The 22327-nt window shown below is 33.0% G+C and overlaps 1 protein-coding gene across 1 annotated transcript in view; it reads right to left on the reverse strand.

The window, feature by feature from the left end:
- The window catches only part of LOC118190362 (uncharacterized), a 41433-nt gene extending 19481 nt beyond the window's left edge, over nt 1–21952 (reverse strand). The window contains exon 1 of the mRNA XM_035361067.2: nt 19486–21952. Within this exon, the coding sequence (XP_035216958.1) occupies nt 19486–19784 (299 nt within the window). The 5' untranslated portion in view covers nt 19785–21952. The remainder of the gene's footprint in view (nt 1–19485) is intronic.
- Between the last annotated feature and the right edge of the window lie 375 nt (nt 21953–22327).

Consider the following 22327-nt stretch of genomic DNA (forward strand, 5'->3'; position numbering starts at 1 on the left):
ACGATGCTGTGAGCAAATCCGAACTCTGCAGCCACACTTGTCACACTGCGGCCTTCCTCCAACTACCCAATGATTCGACCTCGGGTAAAAGCATCCAGATGTCGTCTAACAGATTGATTATTCGCCATTTCTCGCTGAGGCAGCAACTCGGTGTGATTTTAACTGCTATACGGCGTGCAATCTCTTTGCCAGAAATACTGATCTTACACCGACAACATGCTTTATATTACTCAGACACTCCCCCATTACGTCTACCTGCATATCTGCGCATGTGCTACCGTACATCACTTTACTTAATCTCCTGATTGGTCTTTCTGTCCGCTCTGCCTCTCTGGTATGCTAATTTTTCGACTTCGTCCTTAGTTTTTGCACACCAGTATATTTGAGATATGGGACCCTTTATAAAGTCTGTTATAATATATTTTAATACTATCTATACTATATTTTAATTTTCGGGGAGGCTCCCAAGAAAGTGGGGGCTCTAAGTTATAGCTTAAGCCTTATACGTAAATCTGGCCCTGCTCTTGTACCTGCGGTCTTGCATCACGCAAGAAAATCGTCCAAATAGATTCAGAAATTGTCATAATAGACTATTTCCACAAAATTTTCCCTGATTGCAATACTTCTTTTACTTCGCACAAGGAAGTAAAAAGGCTACTATGGCAATCTGTACCCTAAGGCAGTAGCCTCGAACTCAAGCCGCATGCAACTAAGGAGCTAGAATCTTTTTTTAAGTTCATTCTTCGTTGCTGATTTTGAGTTCGTTGTTTCAAATTCATATTTGACAATTTGAGTACATTCCCTCTAACCGGAGATTGTACGCTTTTTATTGTATGGGTTAACTGGAGTTTTGTATAACAGTTGGAAGTTTGTTCTAGATTTACGATTATTTATACAACCATTCAATATACTGTTTAGAAGAAGTTACAGAATTAGAAATGTAAAGTTTCGAAGGCTTGATTAAAAAACACTCTTCTTCAGCTGCAGAAGTGCAAATGTACCATCAAATTATACGCGAAAATGAAATTAAAGATTTTAGAGCTTTAACTATGTTTTAGTTGCAAATTTCATAACTTGAAAATTTATTGAAATGACACTTCATTTGCACGTCTGCAGCTGAAGAAACAGGTTCTATATTTAAACTTTCGAAACTAATCTATTGCAAATTTATGAATATTACGCTGATTGTTGTTGTTCTAACTCCTCTAATATTAAACATCTATAGTTATTAAGAATATAAAAATTAAATTTGCAAGTAATACATAGTTAAAGCTCTGAAATCTTGAGTTTCATTTTCTGGTATGATCTGGCGATATACGTTTGAGTAACAGTTTAAATTTTTTTATGATTTCCCGGAATAGGTTTTAGTAAAAAAAATTACAATAGGAGAAACATTTTTTAACAGTTAATACAGATAAAGTTAAAAAGTTAATACAGATAAAATTAAACAGTTAATACAAATAAACTCTCACAAGGCATGTTGGATCCAGAAATTGCCACTATATAGTATGATATTAATTACCCAAGTCTTCCGAAACTGGAACACACGCGTTATTGTTTTTAATGCAAGCTTTTATTTCACGTCAGTAAAAGTAATCTTTCCAAAGGTTTGAATTAAAACGTTCAGTTGTTTTTTTAGGTTAGCCCTCAAAATATTCAAAAGACGGAAAAAAAAAGTGAACCTTCCTCTTTTCGAATCTCGATACTTTTTCATGATTCGTGAGATGCGAAGATTCGAATGTCCCAAAACTATTAGAAATATATACCCAGAAGATTAAAGTAAAAGAAAATTCTTCGCATGATAAAAAGTATTCCAATCTCATGATAAAATATGAGATGTCAGAATCATCATAGATCATCATCATAGACAGAAGTATGTAATCATTTTCAAATTTTATGTTTATCTGGCTCTATAATACGTTGCTGCAGAAGCATGGCATGTGAACCTCTCATCACTTCAGTAGAAAGATGTCATTAATTAAATGAATAATTTTAAAACCTTGGACTACCATAAATATCTCATTTCTCTTGCTGTAATGATATTCAAACAGCTGTGGTAAAGTACGTATGTATGCATATTGCAAGTTCAACAAGAATGAATTTCTTTCTATTATCAATAACCAACACGCCATCTTTGGTTATATATGAGCTAACGCAAACTACGTTTTATTGATTTATTATTATTTCTTTAGAAATATGAAACTCAGTTTATCTTCTTAATTCGATGTTTGTTTTCTCATTCATTTGTGAGAAGCTAATTCCATTCAATAATTTTAAATCCTTGATGCATTCTTTCACTAAATTTGCTATTAATTGCTATCTTATTGTTTTTATAACACAACTTTTTTACCTCCTTGTTCGAAGTATAGAAGTACTGTAATCGCGAAAAAATTCCGGGTGTCATATTTCAACGAAAATACGCATTTCAATCGCTTCTTCGAAACCATTTGAACGATGTTTCTCGTGACATCTGGACGTACAGACAGAATAAAAAATTGTTTTTGCCAAAAAGGATTGTAAAATGGATTCAGAAAAGAGTTTTTTTCTTTACGTCTGTTAGTATATACGTACGTATGTATGTATCTCGCGGTGACCGGAAAAATGCTCAGAGGAAAAAAGCCCACAGGAAAAATGCTCACAGAATAATGGTCAAAGGAGCTCACAGGAGAAAAGCCCACAAGGAAATATGACCACATAGAAAAAGGCTCGCATGGAAAAATGCTCACTTAGAAATATGCTCACACGGAAAAAAGCTCACATGAAATATGTTCACATGGACAAATGCTCACATTAACCTTTTCAGGGGCGATAAATAAAAGCATGAAAACTGTAGTAAAATTTTGCATGTACTGTAATATTTTATACACTGCCTCTGTACGACATTTTTTTCCTGTAACTGCTAATAATTAATTTTTGTTTCTTTACTCTATTTATGCATACTTTGATGTGTATCGATAAAAATTGATGTTTGAATGTAGTTATTCAAGTTTGGAGCCAAAAACGTTGTAAAACTTCTGCAGAAATTTAAAATTTTAGAAATAAATTAACATTTTTAGGCACTTTGATGATGCCTCTCAGTTGAACGTTATGAAGCAGCCTTCGAAAGATCTCTTAAAACTACAAATTGTTGTGAAGGCTCTCATAACGCACTAATTCATTATTTAATTGTAGCCATCCCAGTATGTGGTTTTTATTTGACGGGCTGAAAAACGATTTAGCCTCTCAACGTTTGTTATTAGCTAATGTAAATACAGAATGTACTGAAGTAAAAAAAAAAAAGAAAACATGAAAACTTACATTTGGTAATCGTAAATCATGTAAGAAAATATGAAATCGATGATAAAATTAAATATTTTAAGTAATTTAAATAAAATAATCATTCTAAATTCTCATTCATTATTCATTATTCTTCTAAATGTTTATATTATAAAATGTTTAACATATTTATTATAATTTTATTTTTTTAATAATTAAAATTGTAATAATTTTTCACTGTATAATTCTGCTTCATGTTTACTACCTTTCTCCTCTCTTTTTCTTAATTCAAAATTCTCTTGTGTAACAAATGAATCTACACATAAGTTATAAAGTTTTTGAAATATATACCAGAGATGTTTTGGCAATTTAAATAATTTTTCTTTCGAAAATTCAAGTATTCAAATCGATTTTCTCGAATTTGGAAGTTAACTTTCATCCTTCACTAATAATAGTTCCATTATGTAAAATAGTAATAAGTCACAATTTTCTAGTCAAGCAGAAATGTAAATGAACTGAATGTAAATTTACGCTAATGAATAGATTGGAAAACTTTGGAAGAAAGAAATTACGGCTCGTATACTTCGTTCTATGCTATAGATGGAAAAATTTTCTTGTATTCATAAGCGGTAATTTTCTTTCTTTATTAAATTTTTGCTTACTGTAGATTAAAAAGTATAAAATGATATATATATAAACTTTTTAAACTATATGGTTTCAATTAAACGCGTACTATAAAAGTAAAAAATATTTTTTTCAACTATCCTGATGTTCTTGGTCATGTGTAATAAAAAACCACGAGGCGCGCATAGATGAAATGCATTAGACATTAACAGAACTTTAAGGTATCTGCCTACGTTAAAAAAACGATTTTGGCGAAAAAATTAGATTTTTTTTATTGCCCACTTTGAAATGTCAGTTTTATAGGATTCCAAAAATGGTTCATTTTTACGTTTACGATAATTAGAAGAGAAGATATAGCCAATTAACTGCACCGGAAGTGAAAGCAGAAAGACCGGAAGTGCGATTTAAAAGGCTAAACTTAAAGGTAAACAATGGTGTTATCAGTGTTTTTTTTAACCTGTTTGTATGTAAATTGTGCTAAAACATTTCATTTTAATTCTGGGTACTTTGTTTTGTTTCTGGCAATAATTATTTGCCTTAATTTTTAGAATTGGGACTGGAAACACTGCGATTTTTCTTTACATTTGTTCCATGCTTGTTATTCGTTTGCTACACGCATATTGACGCTTTATTTTTGTTTAATTTTTATAGTTATCTCTTTGCTTCTTTTATTTATTTTCTTTTGAACATTTGTCGAATTGTTTTAAGTATTCTAAGATGCCAAAAGCGAGATCTAAGAGAAGTAAAAAGCGATCTTTTTACGGTAACCGTTATACAACTGGGACTCGAACTGTTTGTGATAATGATGTAACAACTGCAAGCTCATCGAAATTAAAAACTTTGGAATTTACAGATGTTATGACTGTTAAGAATGATCAAGACTTAAAAGGAAATAGAATATTTGATATTATAAAATTAGCTTCTATCTTTTCTATTCTCTGCTGTCCAGTGTGTTTCAAAACTGGCTTGCAATTAGTAGAAGATTCAAAATTTGGACTTTGCTCAAACTTTAGCTTGAAATGCAAATGTGGATTTATAAAAGCATTTTCTTCAACTCCCCAAAATGGAAATAAGAATATTTTAAATTCTTTCTTGGTGCTTGGATTAAGACTTATTGGCAAAGGTTACACATCTGGTAAAAAGTTGTTGTTTACCTTGAATTTGCCATTCATATCAAAAACAGCATTTAGGCAGCATGAAAGCAAATTGTTAGAAGTTGTAAAATATGTATCTAATCAGAACATGAAAGAAGCTGCCAAAGAAATTAGAAATTTAAAGAAAAGTACAGCTTGTGGTGTTTCTGTAGATGGTACTTGGCAGCGTCGTGGCCATACATCACTGAATGGTTGTGTATCTGTCATTTCTATTGACACTGGTAAAATTTTAGAATTGGAAGTAATGTCTCGGTATTGCAGAATTTGTAATGGCAATTATAAAAAATGTGATCATGTATGCTCGAATCATAAGGGTTCAGCTGGAAATATGGAAGTCGTCGGAGCATACCGAATATTTGAAAGATCGACAAAAAGTCGAGAGCTGCAGTATATTGAGTACTTTGGAGATGGAGGTTCCAAAGCATATATGGAAGTAAAAGACATTTATGGAAAAGACTCGGTTAAGAAACTAGAGTGTATCGGTCATGTCCAAAAAAGAGTTGGTACCCGTTTGCGAAATTTGAAAAAAACCAAAAAAAGGGTTAGGTGGAAAAGGCAAATTAACGGATAAATTTATTGATAAATTACAGAATTATTACGGAATTGCTATCCGAAGCAACGTAGGAAATTTACAAAGTATGCAGTCGGCAGTTATTGCTGCATTTTTCCATTGTTGTTCTAGCAAGAAAAAAGAAATGCATGGACAGTGCCCAGTAGGAGCAGACAGTTGGTGCAGGTATCAAAGAGCACTACATAACGGATTGAAAATTTCAGAAAAAAATCCAGGTCTACCTGAATCTGTTTTGAACATTATCAAGCCTACATATATGAGTCTATGTGATAAAGGCTTACTCTCAAAATGTTTGCATGGAATGACTCAAAATTGCAACGAAAGCTTTAACAATGTATTATGGACAATCTCGCCGAAAGAAACTTTTGTAGGTATAAAGACTATGTTGCTGGGTGCACATATATAGCAGTTTTAATTTTTAATTCTGGGTATCTTGGATTACTTCCTGTGTTTGAACATTTAGGTATATCAATCGAACAAGAAATGATTAAAAATTACTTTGGAATTGATAATGAAAGAATAAAGAACTCGAAGCGTCATTCGTCACTCATTTCGAAAATAGCCAGAAAAAAATTAAAATCAAATAGGAAATCAAAATTACTTAAGTATGAAGATATGGAGGGTGTGATGTATAAATGTGGAGAATTTTAAGTGTGTAAATACAACAGAACAGTTTTTCTGTTAATGTGAAATCTTTAAATGCGTTTTCTGGAAAACTAATTTTTGTAGTGTTTTTACATGCAAGAAATGTAATTACTCAAAATGTTCCATAGATATCTCTATGAAATTTCACTATAGTGTTTTCTATATTGTTTACTAGGTTTCAAGCTAAAATCTAAGTTCTATTTATTTATTTGATTGTTTTATATGCATTTCTATATAAAACGATAAGAAATATTTTACAAAAAACTGTTTTTTTCATGTAATTACACATATTTTAGTAAATTTTAGAAATATCATAAACATTTTAGTTCATAACACAGATGAGTGTTTTAGTAGTATATAGTTTAAGTAAAATTGAAATATATGCCGTGGGAAAAAATATATGACATTTAACGTAAGTGTTAAATTCTCCTAAAAATTTGCATAAAATTGCATATATTTAAAAAAATTATGAAAATATTCCTAAAAATTTACCTATTTTCATGATTTGATATCATATTTTTACTAAATGAATATATATTTAATAAGAATTCTATGTTTTTAAAAAAAAGTGCTCCGAACGTAGGCAGATAGATACCTTAAGGGAAAAGAGAAGTATAGTACAGAAACGACTTTTATAAAAATGATTATATTTAATTCATTAAATTTTTTTTGGCCGATTTCGATTTAAAATTCACAACTGCAGTAAACTTAACATTTTATTTTTTACTTTTACAGTGCATTTAATTAAAGTCAAATGCCCTGTAAAAGTGAAAGTTGTAGTACAACTATGAAATCTTTTTATACATATTTTATTACGCTGTGAGTATGCTTTAGATAAAAATGCTCTATTATGTTGTATTTTATAGAAAGAAATATTTATTTGAGCATTATTTTTCCACTTTAAATCCTGCTTATGATTAAGTTATAGTTTTACACATTACAAGGAAAAGTGTAACATTTAAATTTAGCTCCACAAATACAATGATGAAAAAATACATTTTCGTCAAAAATATATTTATTACACGCGTACATTATTATATTTCAATTACGCACTAAAATAAAAGACTTGCTTAAGTTACTCCTCTTTAAAACCGTTACAGATAAAGAATTCATATTCAGTCAGTCTATATATAATCTTAAGGCCCACCAGCGGCCGAGCGGTAAAGTCGCTGAACACTGGTAGTTCGGTCCGAGGTTCGAATCCCGCGAACGGGCTGGCTGCATGGGCGTTTTCGTGGTTTTCCCCATGTGTAACGTGTATACGAGCCAGTTTCCCTTAGAAAGTCCTCCACGAAGGCATCCCTCCTCTTAGGCAGATAGCCCTCGAGGCTTTGCTATAATCACACACACACACACACTATATATATAATCTTAAGTAAGTAGTTTTCAAAGGGACATAAATAGAGTAGTAATTTTATAGAAAGAAGCAAAATTTACGACACGGTCGCGGGGTAGGTAGTAAAATTTTACGAAACTTCCCTGGCTTAGGATTTATACTAACATTTCATTAAACATTTTCACATAATAATATTCGCAAAAATGTCCACGGTAAACTATTTATGTTATATTTTAATTCACTGTTTATATTTCGGAAGGAGGTAGATCAACCAGAAAAATAATCAGCAATACGGAGCACTATAGTATAATGTGATGCTTATTTATTAAGTAACTAAATTATTTATAAACCATTTAAATCCTGAGAATGTGTTCAGCAACGTTATTTTGGACCAAGTTAGCGTTTAATTAGACGACGGCTTATTTTCCACTTAATACATGCAAATTTTCCTCTTTAAGTAACACTTCTTTTAAAAAAGATTGTTCACCTCCGAAATCGCTTGTTAGCATTGACATGCAATGGAGAACCACTTCAAGGAACTTCAAGAAACTTTTTCTCACATTCCAGAAGTACAGCAAACTTATACAGTCAGTCATAACTCAGTCTTTGAAATACGTAAGGTATATCTGATTACGCACTCGAGTACTATCTACCAAAGGGAGAGATGCCTTCATGGAGGACTTCTTAGGAAAAAGTGGCTCGTGTCTCTGTTACGTATGGGAAAAAAACACGATAACGGACTCATCCAGTTCCCTCATCGGGATTCAAACCTTGGACCACTGCAGGTACAGCTCGGCCGCTTGAAAGGTCGTTTGAAACAGGATTTCTCTGCAGTGTACTTTTGCGAATATTATATCAGGTTAGGTTACTGTAATATACTACACACTGCCCGAACGTGGATTAGCGAATGTGGAAAAAAGAGTTTGGCAAAAAGGGCTCTTTATCCAAAAAAGGGGTCTAAAAAAGGGGCTTTACATGCAAACGTCACCCGAAAAAAATCGGCCAAATGGATTCGGGAACTGTCAAAATGGATATCCTTTGAAATAATGATACCTGAAATTTTTCGCAATAACACAACTTCCTTTACTTTGCACAAGGAAGTAATAAAATTTACCTAAATGGGAAAGCTAAACACAGTGAACCTCTCCTAAGGCGATAATTTATGGTTCTAAATGATTGCCCTAGAAACATCTATAATTTAATTGACAGCTATCTCACAAGAAGAAAGGTCACCTACAATAGAGATGGTCTTAGCATCACAAAAGAATACTACAAAGGCGCGCCTCAAGGGTCGAACATCGGCCCCATCCTATGGATCATAATGGCCGACTCCGCCTTACAGATAGACTTTGAAGATGCCGGAACAATCCAGGCATATGCGGATGATTTTATTATAATCATCAAAGGAGGAAATCGCACAATCATAGAGAGAAAGGCAGCAATCGCCCTTAGCAAACTCACAGAATGGAGTACAAGAAATAAACTCAAATTCAGCGTGGAAAAAAACGCAGATGATTCTATTCCCGAAAGGTACTAAAATAGAGTCAAATCCTCCTCGCATCAAGTGGAATAACATCCCACTGCGAAGGCAAGACACCCTACGATACCTGGGTTTCCTGCTGGACAAGAAACTTACCTGGATTCCCCATTTAACCGAAATGAGAAATAAGACGAATATCATCATAAACAGCATAAATCGGACCATGAATGAAAGATGGACATTAAGAGGGAAAATTATGAAAGATCTCTATCTCCGGGCAGTGGAAAGAATGATTCTCTATGGCAGTCCAGTATGGATGTCGGACACCGTCAGAGTACAAACGAAACTAGCACAGATACAAAGGATCGCCCTGCTAAAAATGACATCAGCATTCACGACTACCTCTACGGCAGCCTTGCAGATCCTAGCAGGAGTCCTGCCCCTCGATCTCAAGGCGCACAGAGAAAAGATGATCTACCGAATGCTCCACTATAAAGAAGATGCCATTCAAGATGGTATATGCATACTACAATTCGACGCAATAGAGAAAGTACGAGACGATGCTCAATTACATCCAGCAACCCCTAGAAGGATTCCTTGGTCAAAGATCCTGCCCTCCGGACAAGGACTAGAGATATTTACAGATGGATCTCGTATTAACAATCAAGTAGGCGCCGCATTCGTGGCGTTCTATCACGGACAAGAAATACACAGAGAAGGCTACAGGCTCTCAGATGACGCAACAGTATACCAAGCAGAGTCACAGGCTCTCAAAAAGGCAGCCCTATGGGCAGGAGAACACCAATCAGAACGGATAAGCTTCTTTACAGACAGCATGAGTGTTCTACAAGCGATGAATAAAAGAGGAAAAGTAGCGGAACATGCCGCAACGCTAAAAGAAATAATAAATTCATTAGACCGAAGGATTCTCTTATGCTGGGTTAGAGGCCACACTGGACTCCATGGAAACGAGCTGGCGGACGCTCATCCCAAGGCAGCAACTTCCAGACCAGCAATAGATGTAGAAGTTCCAATATCAACAGATGCAGCTAAACGCCTCATTACAAAATACCTCTGTGACGTGTGGCAAGATAGATGGCACGAAGAAGACAATGGACGGATTACATACCGATTCTTCCCGAATGTAAGCACCAAACGCATCCGCTCTAATTTCTTCATGACGCAAGCTTTGACCGGACATGGCAAGTTTCCAGCTTACTATCAGCGATTCCTGAACCGCGACGTAAGATGTGCCTGCGGCACCCCAGGCCATCAAGCAGACGCCCTTCACTACATCAAAGACTGTAGGCTAGTAGATGAAATAACTGGCTGCTTTAAGAGAAGTCTTTCTGGACGCACACATATCCAAGCATGACGACATCTCTTGACCCTCGAGATCCCCAGATTTGTCTGCATGAGACCTTTTCTTTGGGGATTTTTGAAGAACATGGTGTTGATTGGTCGCAACCCATACCGGAAATGAAGACAAAATTGCACGGATTTAACCTGACCTGCTTTGTCGAGTGATGGAAAATTTTCTATCAAAATTAGAAGAAATTTTGCATATAAATGGTTTTCACTTGAGAGGTGTTATTTTGAAAAAAGTAAAATGACATACTTTATGCAAATACTTAAATCTGTAAAAAAACTCTGATAATAAAGGATTCATGAAAAAAATTGGGTACTTTTAAAATTTCCCACTCCACTGGAGGAGCCTGAATAAAGCTAATGTAACAGTTTATTAAAAAAAATTAAAACATTCGAAATTCACAAAAATTCGAGACGCCGTAAAGTTATTGCCTTGGATATTTTTATACGTGTACAAGCCTGCGTGAGCAACTGTTTCAAAATTATTTTCATAGAAAGTAATTTATCATTTAATTTCTCGTAAAATACAAAGCATTGCAAGCAACGCCTGGCAGGATCCCTTGTAAGTCCTGTGGAGTGTAATTTTTCTGGATATCTAGTGTGGCTGGACAATACCCACATTGTCAATGGTTAAAAAATGGGTGTCCACCACCTTTCTCCATTCCATATCCATATGATTTAACTGTTTCAAAATTATTTTCATAGGAAGTAATTTATCATTTAAAGCTCTGTTGCTCATTTAAATGAAACTTTCCCTAAATTGCAACCTTCTATGAACAGAACGGTGTTTATGAGGGCAATGCTTTTTCAGCATTAAAGCTTCAGTTGATCTGTTAGAACGAATAAACTGTATATGTTCGGACCCTTAGGTAAAAGAGTTTTGATGAACTATTCAATATATAAATCAATCGTTATTAATTCCTCAATGTGCAGGACTATAATACAGCAAAGAAACAAGCTCTGAACTTGGAGACTTCTTTTTTAAAAGTGTCGCTGATTGATAAAGTGGCCAAGCGAGGTATTTAAAACTAATGACAAATATTTACCGCGTTGCTCACTTTGAAATAAACTGTTTTTTAATTTATATATGAAATTGTTGTTTTTTTTTTCATATGTTTGAAATCGAAATTATATTATTCTCTTACATTTTGTCAGTACATCATTTTATAACGTAAGCTTAAAAACATATACTAATTTTCTACTTATTAAAAATATGTTATTTTTAATAAATACGTATTTTTAATTCCTCTTCGTATATAAATGAAAGAAAAGTGAATTTGAAGACTATTTCTAGCACCATATTTCAAGTTAAATCGAAGTTTATGAAAAGTTAAATTTAAAGAACAAAGACGAAAAAGACGAAAACAAAGAAACGTCATAAAGTCTCGAAATCTACGGAAACTTTTGTAATTAGGGGTTTCATTATGGATTTAATGTTCGCTAAAATCCTTTCTTCATATTTCATACCATAACGCCCACTTGTTTTCCTCACACATGGTTTAAAATACACTGTTTAAAATAATGTCAGGTTATTCAGAAGGAAACGGAAAGCAATAAATACAAAATACCAATGAATACAAAATGAATAGAAATTTGGTTGTGGAAATGGTTAATAAAAAACCGCAGCTTGTTGACAGCATAACTCCCTACTTTACCACATTATCTAAAATATTCTCTATCAGAATTTTTAATAACCATTGTAATACATTGGTTGAAACTTTTAAAAAGAATCCATTTTCCTTAGTTTTAAGAGAATTCCTTTAGCTTCATAATAAAAATGCACGCAATTTTTAAAATCTTTGACTTTTGGACTTCGCTATTTAAGGCAGAGGCTAGTCTAACCGGCGCAGGCAACGTGTAAAAGGCATTAATCCTTTTACACGTTGCCCATTGTTCGATAAGATGCATGAATGCCATTTCATAGAGATACAAATGTGCCAGAACCATTATGAAATTCAGTTTCGTGAGGAAAGCAGGTTCAGTTTGCGAATTTGCACAAAGGTGCCTGCCACCCCTTTTTTTCACGTTGATCATAACTCTACAAGATTCAAGAATGCCCTGGAAAAAATGTAAATCTTCTGCATCCGTATGAAGTTTGGTGTCATGAAGAAGTCTAATCTTATTAGAGTTGTTGGGACACCCATGCGAAGGTATTAATATTGTCAAAGAGTTGTCTGTGTGCATATAGTTGAAGACACTTTTATAACACTTAAATGAAATCCTCCAGGTGGGGATATGAAAATTCCCCGCTTTAGTACAGAATTAGATCAGTGAATTTGCGAGGAACTAAAGACGACGGGGTTGAGGTAGACTATTTTAGAATGTCAGTAATCCTTGTTTTCCTATGAATTTACCGTTTCTTGTTGCATAAATTTTACAGTTATGTTTCATCTTTTTTAAGCCACCATTATCAGGTCGCAAAGCAATGTCAGTAGGTAACACCGCCTCGATAAATTCCGGGAATTCTCGAAATTTCCCGAATTTTCGATTTGCCCATGACTTAGCCAATGATTTTCGATTTTAGCGATAATTTACTTTCTGTATTTATCACAAAGAACTGAGAAAGTAATATTCGTACAACTTGAAGGATTAAAAACTGAATACATATTAAAAAGCACCGAAATTTCGAAATCATTTCTATTTTACATTTATGTACAAAATAAAAAATCTTAATTGAGAGGATTTTTTCCTTAGAAATTCGAAGCAGAGAAATTAATTCAGTAATTACATCAAGAGACACCTGTAAATTAGTAAAGGTAGTTGACAAGAGTTTCCTGTACGAGGTACATTATTATTAACGCATTTTTAATACATCTATCCAATAACTCATCTGTATCTATATCCGCCACTTAGAATGACCGTAAAGTTATAAAGAACTCTCTCCCTCCTTTCTGCATATCTACGTGGTGTAATTGGAAGCATACTCGACGCGCATTCGAGAGGTCCGAACCCCGGGCTAGGGCATTGTACATTTTTCACTTCTCCAGCCTCAGAAAACCGAAGGACTCTGATGGACAATAATTCGTCACCATCAGAATTTGGCGTCTGAGTCCTCTAATCCTAAGTCGGCCTTTAAAAGGGGAAGTACATAAGGCATTTTCTCCCTCCTCTCTGCGTAGCTTCGTGGTGTAATCGGAACCATACTCGATGCGTATTCCAGATGCACAGGGTTCGAATCCCGGGGAGTACACTGCTCATTTTCACGTCTCCAGCATCAATAAAATCTAATGACTCTATAAAATCACAAAAATGTTTACATTTCTCACTTTGAAATAAACTGTTTTTTCTTCTCTTTATGTGTGTAATTGTTTTCAAACATATTTGAAATCGTAATTATATTATTGTCTTACATTTTGTCAGTATATGATTTTATAACGTACGTTTAAAAACGTATGTTAATTTTTATTTAACCTACACCTATGTAGGATTTAAGAAATAGAAAATTATTTGCTTCACATTAAATGCTACGCATTTGTTATTAGTTTATAAATTTAAAAGTCATGCTCATCAGAAAAGAATAAAGTAAAATATTTGTTTATATACTGTTAAGCATTAAAAAATACGAATTTCAGCTTAATAAAAGCGCAAGCTTTGATTAGCAGTATAAGATGATTTCGTTTCTTTCAAGTTCTTATTCATAGCCTCATTTAACACGCTCATTATTAAATACAAACAAGCATTTACCCCTTTCCCCCGCTTTACAAAAATAAAGCATATCTGTGAAGCCTTACGCAGGTGGAAGTGGCGTAATATAAAGAAACAACAGTCATTATTGATATCGACGTGCTTATCGACTGTCGTTAGGTCTGCAGACAAACCTAAACCATATCAGATAACACATAAAACCTAAAATACCACTAAAAACAAGAATGATACAGGAAACATCTAACATATACACTCAGGAACAATGAAATTTCATTTTCGGAAACTATTTTAGCAGCAGAATCTGTGAAAGTGTAGAAATTCTGGTACTGATGAGGACGAGTTTAATTGTCAGAGATTCGATAGTGGGAGATACAGGAAACTGGAGTGTAAGAAGAGAGGGGAAAAAAAAAAAAAAAAACATGATGTCTATTAATATCTTATTGTCGTCGATGTCTGTCAGGTCACCTTGCTTGCAGTTTCTTTGTTTGCCTGTCCAAGTTCGAAGTTTATCGTTTGCTGTGGCTGATGCGCAAAGCTTAAATTATGACAGTATACCTCCTTTTTTAGTTTAACTTTTTTTTTGTCGTATATTTTTGTATAGATCTTTAAAAAACTTGCAAAGCTTTCCAAACTTATGTTTCTTTCACAGTTTAATTAAACTTCTTCAGTTATTGCACAAATAAACTTTGAAGCGTATTTTTGCTTCCATCTCGTTTTTTCTCCTCTACGGGAGGGAAAACGAAAATTCTACTAGATTTCTTCCTGATTCCTAGATTCGGAAAAATAAATTATTATAGACCTTTTATAAAAGCGAAATAAACTTTCGTAAAGATTTAACCGTATAGAAATTATTTTGAAAAATTCCTTATATAGTGCTTGAAAGCTCGTTAGTGCCTTGAAATTAGATTATGAAAATCAGGGGAAAAAATTAAGAGTTCAAAGAACAATTTACCTTTATTTAGTTCACAATTATGAGAAAAATTTATTCATTTGAGTAATTTTTCTTAACCACATAAAATCTGATAATTTTTCAGAAAAAATAATTTTCGATTGTTATCTGCATATTTTCTTATGATCACAAAATATTTAAAGTTTTAGAGGTATATTTGTCACTAAAATCATGTATCAGTAAAAATTGTACCATTAATACTGTAGTTAATAATTGTAAAATTCATACTTATAATAAAATTCATTGTACTGTGATTTTTCTTTCGAAAGCAGTCCCAAACATAAGGTTGAATTTTGACATTTATGAATGCCCAAATGATATATTGCATCTGACATTTACGAAATATTTTTTCAATAAAAATAAGATAAAATAAACTATTAAGTCAAAACTAATTTTATGTAACCGTTTGTTTTACAGAAAAGCTCAATGTATTTCCTTAGAATCTGTCACAGGACTTTCATTTTCACACAGCAAAATTGTTCTTGAAATGCATTAAAGAGTTTTCTCTAAAATAAATTCTAATTGAAGACAGAAGCCTGTCTTAATTTTAGACTCAAACGGGCAAGTTTCTTCTTATGGCCACAAAATCCTTTCCTGTTTTATCGAGAGAAGTTAGACTAGAAACTATCGGAAGAAGAAGTTTGACAAGAAAACATTAAGTCTCAAATTAATTTGTAAATTACTTTGAATTATTTGCACAGCTTACATTTTAAAAAGCAGAAAAAAATCTGCTTTAACTGTTTTTAAATGGAACACTAGGATTTTATATAGAGTAACAAAGAACTGCATTAAATATTTTCTTGCACAACTGATCCCGTATCAAATTAAAACAGGAAAGCATAAACTATTTTCGATAGAAAGCAAATGCAAGTTGGAAGCAGTAGTTATGTTACCTCTAAAGTGCAGAAATAAGTTATTCTGCAGATTATCCTGTAGAGACATTAGGTTATTTCGTAGCAGCAGAGATGTGAAAAATGAGCAATGCCCTCGCCGGGATTCGAACCACGGACCTCTCGAATACGCGCCGAGCGTGCTGACCATTACACCACGAAGGCATGTTAAGAAGGCGGGAGAAATACCTTATGTACTGCCCCTTCTAAAGGGCGACTGGGGATTAAGGGGCCCAATCGCCAAATCATGGTGGTGGAGAATCATCATCTACCACCTTTTTTCTTTTCTTTTCTTTTTTTTTTTTTTTCTGACCACTACACCACGAAGGCATGTTAAGAAAGCGGGAGAAATACCTTATAACCTAGCTTACTTGCAAATTAACTAGGGTGATCCATTAAGGTGAGGAAAACCGTTTCATTTCTCAAATTACCTAGCTAATCTGAAAATTACCTAGATTATCTTCACATTATCAAGATCTTTGCTGGAACAACAGCAACTTTTGTATACACTTAAAACAGCCGCAACTTACACTTTTAAATTGTTGATCCTGCAGGATTTCAGAAAATGTTATTGCAAATTTAAATGTAACACAGATAGGTGTGGTTGTTGCAAAATCCTTTTGCTATGTAATAGCTATGTGTCACCAATCTTTAGAATGAACTAATAAGTGCGCATAATTTTATCGTATATTTTGCAAATTCATTTCCTTAATTGTAATTTCTATTTAAAACCTTTTTTTTTTTTTTTTTTTTTTTTTTGTTGTTAGTATTATACTAGTTTTTAATTGATTGATGATTGATTCTATTAACTTAATTTTTTAGATATTGAAAAATAATTAAATAACATAACGTACAGAAACGTTATGCTATTTATGTTAACGTTATGTTATCATGTAACGTTAAGCGTTCAGAAACGTTGCTGTTGTTCCAGTGAAGATCTTATTTTCAGTTTAACGAGCAGCTAGTACGCAATGTGCAGATTAGCAAATGCCTAGTACTAATGTGAAAAGTGAAAGGAGAGGGAAAGGAAATGAGAGAAACAAACTTTTGAGTCTTAATGATACGGAAGCCGTTAATATGCACATTACATAGATAAAATGCATAAAACTCCTGATTCCGCACTTTAACGGAGCAAATCAGTTAATCTGCAGATTAGGTAGGTAATGTGCATATTAACGACTTTCGCACTTTAGCGGTAACAGTTATACTTAGCAAATGTTACGCACGTTTTTAATCTATATAGTGGATCGAAACATGCCATCAAATACCTTAGTGTCACTGATATACGGAGGACTTTTATAAATTTAAGAAATGTATATGAAGTTTATATTCAATTTATGTTTCATTAATTAACCGCGAAAAAGACCTGATAACATAAAATTCCTCTACGAAATTTTAAAGGGGGGGGGAATCTCAGTTATTTACGTCGTATTCTTCTAACAAATTTTAAAGAGGGGGAAAAAATCTCTTATTTATGTTGCACGTAAAAAAACACTAAAACAGAACCCGGAGAATTAATATTAAGAATGCATAGTATGATATATTCCAAAAGTGATATAATCTGAACATTTATACACTTCATTATCCTTTTACAAATGAGCTTGATTAGAAGAAATAAGTCATGCCACTGTACACAATGCTGGGAATGTGCTTGATTGTAATATCTGTAATTAGCTTGAGTAAAAAAAAAACATGTTCCACGTGACACTGGTTTAAAGTAGCATGTTGCATTGGTTTTTATAAATCAGTTTGTCAGTTCAAAAAAAAAAAATTACTAATACCTAATAAAATAAATACACAGCGTAAAATTAAAACCAGAGGAATAACCTGAAAATTAAAATTATAAACTAATTTATAGTTTCATTTTGATCATTTTTGTCCTTAAATCCTTATTTATAAAATATTTGGTAAAATATGATAATTTAATAAAAAAACTAATTTCATGAAAATATTACTTTCTATTATTTCGCTAATCTTTTTCAATGACATGAACGCAATACAGCTCTGTAAAATACAGTAATTCAATAAAAAAAATAAATCCCATAAAAATATACTACTATGTCTAATTTCGCGTATCTTTTTCAAAGACATGATCACTCTACAATATTGTGTCACTCTCGTACTTAACTTGCCTACACGGAGGTTATAAGAGGTTAGAGAACTCGTATAACCTCACGAATGCCTAATTTTAAAAGATGATATCTCACAAAGTGGAAAATTTTCTCTTCATTTATTTATTAATTAATTTTTTAAGAATTATTGTTCCAAATCATACTATGTATTATTGTTCCAAATATACATTGTTCTTCTCCTAGATATCTAAGTATTCTTATCCTTTATGGGGTTATTTTAATTTTAACTTATCAGAGTATTAAATATTATTCAGAATATTCATAGCTTTTAAATAGTATAAATATACCCTTCATTTTCACTGCAGAAAAATGTGATTTTTACGTGCTAAAAAGTACTGAATGTAATAGCAGAACATTTAAAGAAATCATAACTTTCACTTCAATATTTCTACAGAACAAACTAATACTTTCATCTCAGACTTTAAATATCACATGTCGATTAAAAGAATTAAAAAATACATTAAAAGACGATTTCTTAAAAAAATTAGTTGGAAAAAAATTTTAAAAAGATTAAATTAATTTATTGATTGATTCAACTGCTTTTTTTTGCCACATGAAAGAGTTATTTTTTCTCTTAATGTTGATTTTTAATGTGAAAATTTGCATATTTATCTATATATTATTATATAGAAATATACAAGTTTTTTAGTATGTTAAAAAAATCCACGATTTTAAATTTTATTTTAAACACAGTATTAAAAACAAAGCATTTTTTTAAGATTAATTTTAAGGAATGTAGTTTAAATTACTGTTCTTCCCATAGCCTTTTATTTTATCAAAGATTATGCATTATAGCATATTATTTATCTAGTATGTATTTTATTAAAACTTACTTCAGTACAAAATTTAATTAATTACTTGCAGTATTTTATTAATTATTTACCGCTAATATTTTGTTAATTACTTACGTACAGTATTTTATTATTTACTCACTTTAGTACAAAATACAACTAACACATTTTTTTAATAAAAGTAAACTCAAAACTATATTTGTGTTGAATCCAAAACTAAGCACATAATCTAGTTTTAATTATTATTATTGTTTTTGTGCTAAATTAAGCGAAGAAAATATTTTTATTTAAACAAATCTAAACAAATAACCTTTACCTATTTACACAAAACATTATTTCTTTCTCGAATATAAAATAATAATAAAATAAAGTTGTACTGCACTTAAAAATAAAAAAATTAAAAAAAAAATCCTTTATTATATTACTGAGAAACTACATGCATTTTTATTGTTATTTTTATTTATTACTTTTAAAAACATAGAATTATAAAATTTCCTTTTTGAATTAAAGTATTAAAACTAAAGAAATTTTCTGCTTTTCAACATTTAATTTCAAAAATTTCTAATTGAATTACGAATGAATTAAAATAAATTCTGAAGATGTTGCGTATGAACGCAACTACAAAGCAAAACTATTATTACTTACCGGTCCATGATGAACTTGTAGATACCATCTAATGTTATTCTGTTGTCCGGCGCACTGCGGATAGCCATAGCGATTAGAGCGATGTATGAATAGGGGGGCTTCTGCAGAGGGGGGTCTGTTCTGCCACTTTCTGAGACCGGGTTAGTCTGCGATGGGGCAAGCACTCTGTTCATATCGTACCCCGGAATATGTCGGAAACTTCCAATCACACCATCCGTTCCTCTGTGGGAATACAACATTCCCGGGGAATAGACAAAGTTTCTAGGATCAGCAAAAACGGGAAAATAACGATTCGCCATTTCTGGATAATAACTGTCCACAATAGCAATGTTTTTTTTTATGTCGATTTGTCCACAGGTGCAGCTAACTTCTTTCACTCAGTTCCGTTTCCAAAGATGTTGTTTTTAAGCAAAAAGATATAAACCATTGTTTCAGTAAATAACTGTAATATCCACCGAGAATATGAGGGGCATGAAGAAAACAGTCAATACTGTTTTGTTTGCAAGCGTGTTCATTTGATAAATTGTTTCAAATATGGTTAATATAAAGTTTGTACAGTAGAATAATAATTCTCTTAATAATAAAACGTCACAAATACTGTGGCATAAAAATACAATCCTCGTCTTCCAAACGTTCTTTTAAAACCTAAAATGATAAAATGTTTGAGTGAAGAAATAAATCAAAAATTATTTCTAATATTTTCTAACCGAGGCAATTGTTCTAAAACTGGTATAACTCCAAACCAGTGCCCAAGTTGCAATCTCTAACAATAAGACTTGGCTTCAGAAAAGATCCGAGAGTTTATATACTATACAGAGTCTCTCTCTTTCCACTAAGACAGCATCTCCCACACATAGCAGCATCCACCTCTCCTCCTATCTTTGGTGAGCTGTGAAATTACCAACTGATCTTTTCTGTCAGGGACAACAACATCAAGAGAACGGGGAGATCTCCTGTACCCCTGAGGCGAGGGTCCCCCTAGTATTTTGAGATTCAACAGAAGGCGGACAGTGGAGCAAAATAAACCTTTCGCGTTGTAGGGACACGAGCTCTCCAGTGTTTCCTTTCGCACGGCGGGGCCTTTGTTACAAAAACATATCAATCACATTTTGATTGGATGGCTCTGGAGACGAAGAAGAAAAACTCGCGCTCGCGGCAGCCCGGTTTTGTTTCTCCGAAAACTATCTGGGAACACCGGACAGCTGGTTATTTCCTCGTGTAGTATAATGCAGCAAGCTCTTTGTTTATATTCTATTTCGCCGGACTTTCTATTAATGCGAAATTCTAAATATTGGAAGAGTTTATCTTGGATATTTTTCTTCCACCTTTTATCCTCTGTAATATGATACCTAAAAATCTCCCTTTCGTTTTTTGCTAGGTAGATTTCACGTGTTCTGATTTCGCATTCGGAAAGTTTACAAAGCAGGTATAAATGCAATATTTTTAAAATCCTTCCATCTCCGATAAAAGATTTATGTTATCCATTGTCTGTAAAATTTCAGAAATCTCACTAATAATACTTTTGGCTTATACAAACACACAACTTTCGATAAAATAATTTTTGATAAGCAGTGATTTGTTTTCAGATAATTTTTAGTGAAAATAATTTCATTAGTAGAAATCTTCAAGCACTTGGATGAATAATTATTTATCTTGAATAGTCAAAAAAAAAAAAAAAAAAAACATTAGTGATAAATTCACACTTTTAAGTAAACTTTCTAGTAATATATAAATCCTTGCAGCTCTCTTAAAAGCATTTTGCACATTTCCCATACATGTTATGAACAGTTTCTTTAGTCATAAAAAATTGAATTTTTAGTTTATGTAAATAACGTTTTTGCCATAGAAATTATTGCTTAATTTAAATGCAATGAATAGGCAAAAATAATAAATTAATATTAATTTTTAACGTTTCAGGTATCTGCATATATTCAAGATTGTTAATAAATTTCTTTTGCGACTTTGAACACAAAATTTGTCAACCTACAGAATTGTATAACAGAACCGAACTCTTAACACTGCTGCATTCAGAAAACAATGCGAAACAAACACACTTGACATATCACAAACAAATCAAATGACGCAGAGCCAAAAATAAATGCGAAATTCAACAATGAACGTCCGGCAGCTCACAGAATAAATCAGTTTGTTGCGCGACTACTTGCGCGAAAACTAAAAAAGTTCTTCCAACTCCTGGAAGGAACATTTAACATAAATTTCCGCCGGTAGAACTTCTCTCGGCAAGATGCGTTTCGTCCCGCGCGCACGTCCGTTGCCAATCTCTTCCGATCTAAAACGAGAATTAATAAATACTCAATCGCTCTTGTCTCGTCGAAGTCGATAATTGGCGAGATTATGACTCGCGTTTTCTATCTCTTACAGTTCACGTGTAAAAAGTGAGAGGAGAGCTTCTGGTCTACTAACACTCATGTATGGCATCTCATCCGAGAGCTCTTATCTTTGCTAACTGAGCGAGGCGTTTAAGCGTTCTCGTTTTAAATGTATGACCTTTTCTCTATCTCTTCGCGACTGTTATTTCTTACTTTTTTTTCATTCCCTCCCTGTTGTTTTTCCTTCTTTTTTAACAACTTCTCTCCTAGTTTATTGGACGGCGTGGAAGGAGGGGCCTGGATTTTTGTTGAATGTTATGTCATCTGGATGTTTGGTTAGGGTCAGAGTGGACTTTTTGATGAGAGTATAAATGGGTGGCAGTAAGAACAAACAACGTCGACCAAGAAGTGTGTATTGTCCGTCCGGCCCACACACGTCAATTAAACACTCCCGTTGCTATGACTACCACCGGCTGCGACCAATCAGCGTGCGAGGAAACGCGGAGGGGTTT

This window comes from Stegodyphus dumicola, chromosome 1 (genome assembly GCF_044657685.1).
Source record: "Stegodyphus dumicola isolate Sdum_Otavi_A_Nest chromosome 1, ASM4465768v1".
Taxonomy (NCBI): Eukaryota; Metazoa; Arthropoda; class Arachnida; order Araneae; family Eresidae; genus Stegodyphus; species Stegodyphus dumicola.